Raw genomic sequence first — 6,423 nt, 5'->3', positions numbered from 1 at the left:
AGATTCTTGGGTCGAATTCATGGTATCCCACGCTTGAGGTGACGATGGTCCAAGAGTGGTTTGTTCGTTGCTATCACCGTATTGCTGGACTCGAATCTCCGTCGTCACCATGATTAGTTGGCCTAAAATAAAGATTAGTTGGCGAACTAAAGGCGGGTCAACGCCATTCGGTGTCCATGTTTTTAAGGAGATTCTTGGGTCGAATTCATGGTAATTGACTAGACCCTACACTCTAATGTATATTTTTATGTGGATGAGTGAAGGATAATAAAGATGTGAATTCAATCCTAAATTTATCGGTTTTATCAAATTTGTTTTAGATCTTTTCCGAAATTCCATTGCATTCTTTCTAATCAAATTTCACCGAAAACCGCTAGTGTGGAACTGTCCTTCGTGTACCATCACCATATTAGCGATTTTCAATGAAAATTAATCGCAATGATTATAATAGAATTTTTGTATAAAAGTTAGGATTAAATTAAAAAAATTAAGATTGAATCAACATCCGTACCATACGTTCAGTATTAATTGGACAAATTCGTCAATATTTCCATTCTGCTCCAGACTTCTACTCCTTTCAAGAAGTGAAATTACAAGAAAGGTACGTTCTCTTTACTCATGTATCGATGGACTTTCACCAGAGACAAGCGCATGCCCCCTCGAAATCGCCGTAAAACAGCTGGACCATGCCCCCCTTTCCCTTCCTCCCACGCCGTCTCTCCACCGGCAACGAGAAAGAAGAATTTCTTGAGATGTGGTTTTGCTTCCCCCAAACGGAAAAAATACTAGGTTGGCAAATTTTTTTTGGATCCATAAATTAATCTTACAATTTCGTGATGCTTGTAAACGAGCAATCTGAAGTTTGATTCCTTCCATCATGAATAGAGAAAGATATTATGATTTTATGTCTACCTCTAGTGTAAGTGAGATATTCTTGAAGTTATATTTTGTACCTATTGACAAATCCATACTAAAGATGTGCAAGTGGGACCAATTCTATCCATAAATTGAATCAAACCGCCCTAAAAACTAGTTCGGTACCGATCCGGTTCCCAGTTCCAAACTTTTGGAATTGGTAAAATTGGTTTGATTCCCAATTTTGAGTGAAAAACCAATCATGAACCACATCAAACGGAATTTGGGACCGGTTTGATAGAGCCTAAATTTCCTAAATTTTCTCTTGTTATCTTTTTCTCTATTTCTCTTTCTTCTTCTTTTTGTATTCTCTCTAACCTCACCCAGACACTACAAGACTCCCTTTCTTACTCGCTACTCACCCTCCACCTCGCAACTCTCGCTCGTTCCTAACTCGCATTTGCTTGCTTGCCCTTGTTCATATTTTATTTTGAATAGCTTTGTTACTTATTCTTTTTCTATAAAAAAAAAAAATGAAACACAAGGAACAAAAAAAAAGCATATTCTTGATAGACCTTGGAATCTAGGAAAAAAAAATGATAGGTTCCAGAATCAGTTGTAGGGCAAATAGAGTAGTTTATAGGTTTCAAAAACAAAAAATCAGTTATAATATAATAGGTTCCAAATTCTAAGTTCTAGATCTGGAATACGATCATTCTTAACCTTCATTATTGATTGTAGTAGAATACAAGATAGTGTAATATAACTATCATGGGCAAGAAATGAGAGTTTATTAATAAATTAAGTACTAATATTAAATCATCAGATGCCCGAAAGATTTATTTACGATTGAGATCAGATGGATGCTCTTGAGGGTATCCTCCGTATAAGTGTATAAGGACGGTGATTTGAACCGTGCAGCTTGTATTGATCGCTTGGTGATTTGTTTTTTATGCCAGCTCAATCTATGAGTAAAGCCAACGACTTCTGGAAAAATATCTGAGTACTGGCCAAGCCACAACCGGTTCCCTTGAACACCATGAGAAACTCGTCATTTCTCCTTGTGCTTATTCTCTCAATCCTTCACTTGTCTTCTCAACCTTCCTCTGCGACTCACGCTACCTTGAGCAGAGGCGACTCTCTCTCCATTGACAACCCAGATGACATCCTCATCTCAAAGTCCGGTGTCTTCTCCGCCGGTTTTTACCCTGTCGGCAAGAATGCTTACTGCTTTGCCATCTGGTTCAGCCATCCACCGTGCAGCGGCCAGAATTGCACCGTTGTTTGGGTGGCGAACCGCGATGAACCCGTCAACGGGAGGTACTCTAAGCTTTCCCTTAAAAAGAATGGCAATCTCGTGCTAACCGACGCCAGCCAGACCGTTGTTTGGGCCACAGAAACAGACCCGCTGTCGTGTTCGAAGACACCGTTTCATCAGTTACAGCTCCTAGACTCTGGTAATCTTGTTCTTCGTGACAGAGAATGCAATGTCCCGCTCTGGCAAAGCTTCGACTACCCAACCGACGTGCTCCTCCCTGGACAGAAACTCACGAGGAACACACCTCTTGTTTCCTCTCGGAGCAACGGCAACTTCTCTTCTGGCTATTACAAGTTATACTTCGACAACGACAACGTCCTCCGTCTCCTCTTCGATGGACCTTTGATCCCAAGCGTATACTGGCCAGACCCAGGCCGTGTGAGTTGGGAAGTTGGAAGAACAACCTACAACGATAGTAGAGTTGCAGTGCTCGATTCCTTGGGGAATTTCACTTCATCCGACGATCTGAAGTTCTTGACGTCAGATTTTGGCCAGAAAACCCAACGTATGTTAAAGGCGGATCATGATGGTAATATAAGGGTCTATAGTAGAGAAAAGATGGGAAGTGGGCGGTAACATGGCAAGGCTTATCTGAGTCATGTACTGTTCATGGGATTTGTGGACCGAATAGCGTTTGCAGCTACAGCCCAAGTGAGGGGAGGAGTTGCTCTTGCCCTCCTGGATACGTGTGGAGTAATGACACTGATTGGACTCAGGGATGTGCGCCCAGATTCGAGAGCTTCTGCAACAAGGGTGCTCATGCTCATGTTGATTTCCTGCGTTTGCCTCACCATGATTTCTATGGATATGACCGGGCCTATTTTCGAAACACCACCCTGGCGTGGTGCAAGAAAAAATGTGCAGATCTTTGCGATTGTAAAGGCTTTCAATACAAATTCAACGGGAACAGAGGGAGCTTCGACTGTTACCCCAAGATACGGCTGCTAAATGGATATTTTTCATTCTCGTTTAATGGAAGCATCTATTTAAAACTACCGAAAGCCAATCTCTCTTCCTATCAAAGACCCACCAAAGGATCCAACTCACTGTCCTGTCCCCCAAAAGTTCAAGAAGTTTTCCTGCAGAGGACTTATCTGAAAAGCCACATGAATTCAACACTCAACATCTTGTTCACTGTTGCTATGGTGCTAGCTGGAGTGGAAATTGTTGTAGTCTTCCTCACATGGTCCTTCTTGATCGGGACTGATCTTGACAAACTCGGAGGTTATGCGAAGGGATATCATCTTGCGGGAACAGGATTCACAAGGTTCACGTATGCCGAGCTAAAGAAAGCGACCAAGAACTTTAGCAAAGAGATTGGAAGAGGAAGTGGGGGGATTGTGTACAAGGGTGTCTTGCCAGATCATGGGGAAGCAGCGGTGAAGCTGCTAAACAAGGCCAATCAAGGAGAAGACGAGTTCCTGGCCGAAGTGAGAACAATTGGGAATCTCAATCACATAAACCTGATTACGATGTGGGGCTACTGCGTGGAGGGAAGGCACAGGCTCTTGGTTTATGAGTTCATGAATCACGGCTCCTTAGCAGAAAACCTTTCTTCCGATCAACTTGACTGGAAGAAAAGGTATGACATTGCGGTGGGATCAGCCAAGGGGCTTGCTTATCTTCACGAGGAGTGCTTGGAATGGGTTCTCCATTGCGATGTGAAGCCACATAACATACTCCTCAATTTTGACTACCAACCAAAGGTGGCCGATTTTGGGTTCTCTAAGCTACTTAACAGGGACAGCTTTAAGAATACAAGTTTCTCAAGAATCAGAGGAACAAGGGGTTACATGGCTCCTGAATGGGTTTACAATATGCCCATCACGTTCAAAGTGGATGTGTATAGCTATGGAATCGTTTTGCTCGAGATGCTGACAGGAGGGAACCCGGTCGCTAGTCATGCCATCGATGGAGAAGTAAAAGGCGGGAACAAAAGATTGACTACCTGGGTGAGAGAGAAGATGAAACCAGGAGTGGCCATGGAGACATGGATAAGGGAAATTATGGATCCGACCGTAAAAGGACCTTACGACATCAAGAAGATGGAAGTTTTGGTTACAGTGGCACTTCAGTGTGTCGAGGAGGACAAAGATGCGAGACCCACCATGAGCCAAGTGGTTGAGATGCTTCTACGCCATGAAAGTGAAAATCTGTAATCAGATATCAGCATAACTGCTTGTGTTCTAGCTCTAAATAAGTGGACAATTACAAAGGTAATAATCTTTGGATGTACAAACCTAGGAAAGATAATTTAGTAAATGTCTAGGAACAAGTCCTTGTTTATCTCTATTTTATCATCTTGGAAATCTAGGAAAGATCATTTAGTATGATAGTTCCCGGTAAGAGAGATCATCCAACAATGAGGACACAATAGATCTTTTATTACTGTTTGTCTTTAGTGCTTCAAATCCTTTAAATCGGTAAACATAGAGGTGCCTGAAGCCCACTAGATGGTACACTTCTTCTTAATAACAAATTATTGACTAGATAAAATAGTTACAATTTGTAATTTCTATTGACATCCAAATTTTTGTCGATGTTTTAAATATTCATTTATTTTGCAAAAATAAAAAAAATCATAAAAAGGTAAAAGACAAAAAAAAAAAAATTTGAAAAATATGACTGAAATGAAATGAAAAGTCGGGTACAGTAGGCCGGCGTGTTCAGCCCATCCTTCCAATGAATTTTCGGCCCTTTCAAAAGTTAAACCCAGCTTTCCATTCATTTCATCCTTCCGACCGACTTTTTCCACCTTCGTTGAGCCCATCTCTTTTAATGTTTTCATGGCCCATAAAAGTTTAAAATAACAAGGAAAGACAAGAGCCCAGTGCAAAGTCATTTCTTTCTCTTTGCTTACAAGAGCCAACGCACGTGAAGAGGAAAAGAAAAATAGACGCGCGGGTGAGGAGAGGACGGCGACGAGCAAAGCGTGAATGCGTGCCCGTGAGCGAGGGAGGAACAACAAGCTGTGATGCAAGCAAATCCAAGCCTTCTAGAAGGCTGAGCTGGCGGGAGGGATGAGGAGGCCTAACCGAAAAAGATTCGGGGAGAGGCGGGGGGAGCGTGCGTGAGCGGGCGAGGAGGCTTCCCCAAAAAGAAGAAGACCAGGTTGCAGAGAGGGAGGAGGGGGTAGAAGTTTTTCTTTGGCTAAAGAAGAGAGGATCGTTCGGCAGGAGAGGGCATTATTCGGCCATTAGAGAAAGAAAAAGAGCGGGGGCTTTTCTTTTTCTGGAAGGGCCGCTCTCAGTGCGGCCACCATGAAGAACGTTCTCTCGGGTCCAGTCCATGTTCGTCCTCATGAGCGACGTTTCCCAAACTCTCCTCGCACTGGCCGGCCATTTTCTCGAGCTTCGCCAATGAACAAGCAGCAGTTGCAATGCCACTTCTGATCAGGTAAGCATCTCGCTCCCCCCAGACATCCTGTTTTTTCTTCATGCTGTTCAGAAATTAAGAACAAAAATTTCAATCTGTGAGGTCATGGTCTAATCTTGTGAAACCGAGATATATTTGTGAGGGACGATGTTATTTGGAGTCTAATATGTCAATTTTAGACCGAAAATCATATCAAAATGGGATCGGAGGCTTGTTCTTGTACTGCACGTCATCTATTTAATAAAATGCCTAAATGATATGTTGGCCATCGAAATGATATCCTAAGATCAACATAGCTAGAAAATTGAACATATTTGAGAAGAAGACGAAGATTTGCATACCTAATTTGGAATCCACTGTTTTTTATGTGGAATAATGACGATTCGACGCTCAGGTTCTTCTCCTCTATAGCCCTTGGATCCTAGCTCGATCAAATTGGCTCTCATGTTTTCTTATGTAAGGTAATAGTGTGTTCATGGAAGTATGAGGGTTAAAGGAGAGATCTTAACACTATTTATAGAGTTTTCAGCTGGACTTTCTCATCACGAGCTGAGCACATAAAATAGGCACATATTCGACTATTAAGAAATCTTATACCTTATCTTATTAGGCCAACCCCATAAAACGGCAAATTACAATCTCAATTAATGTAGCCTACATCAGGAAAACTCTTACATTCTCCCACTTGAGCTATATTAATCGAGACTATACTGTATGTATGCACATTTATATTAATCTAGAGACAATTCTTAATAGTCAATCATATCTCATAAAGTCTCAAATATTGTCGCGACCTACCTTTGAGGGGAGGGAGTAGGTTTATAGATATTGCCTAAAAGATGGACCTAATGCCCATAATTAATCGCAGGCTCTCC

The 6,423-nt window shown here is 42.0% G+C and overlaps 1 protein-coding gene across 1 annotated transcript; it reads left to right on the top strand.

Moving 5' to 3' along the window:
• The first annotated feature begins 1,817 nt into the window (after positions 1-1,817).
• Positions 1,818-4,396, top strand: LOC104451840 (putative receptor protein kinase ZmPK1). The gene is given in 2 exon segments (XM_010066418.3): positions 1,818-2,726; positions 2,729-4,396. Coding segments are annotated over 2 exon segments (2,436 nt in total). The 5' UTR covers positions 1,818-1,894; the 3' UTR covers positions 4,333-4,396.
• Positions 4,397-6,423: the final 2,027 nt, after the last annotated feature.

The sequence above is a fragment of the Eucalyptus grandis genome, chromosome 6, assembly GCF_016545825.1.
Source record: "Eucalyptus grandis isolate ANBG69807.140 chromosome 6, ASM1654582v1, whole genome shotgun sequence".
Lineage (NCBI taxonomy): Eukaryota > Viridiplantae > Streptophyta > Magnoliopsida > Myrtales > Myrtaceae > Eucalyptus > Eucalyptus grandis.
The sequence above is the reverse complement of the archived record's forward strand: the minus strand, read 5'-3'. Positions and strand labels throughout refer to the sequence as shown.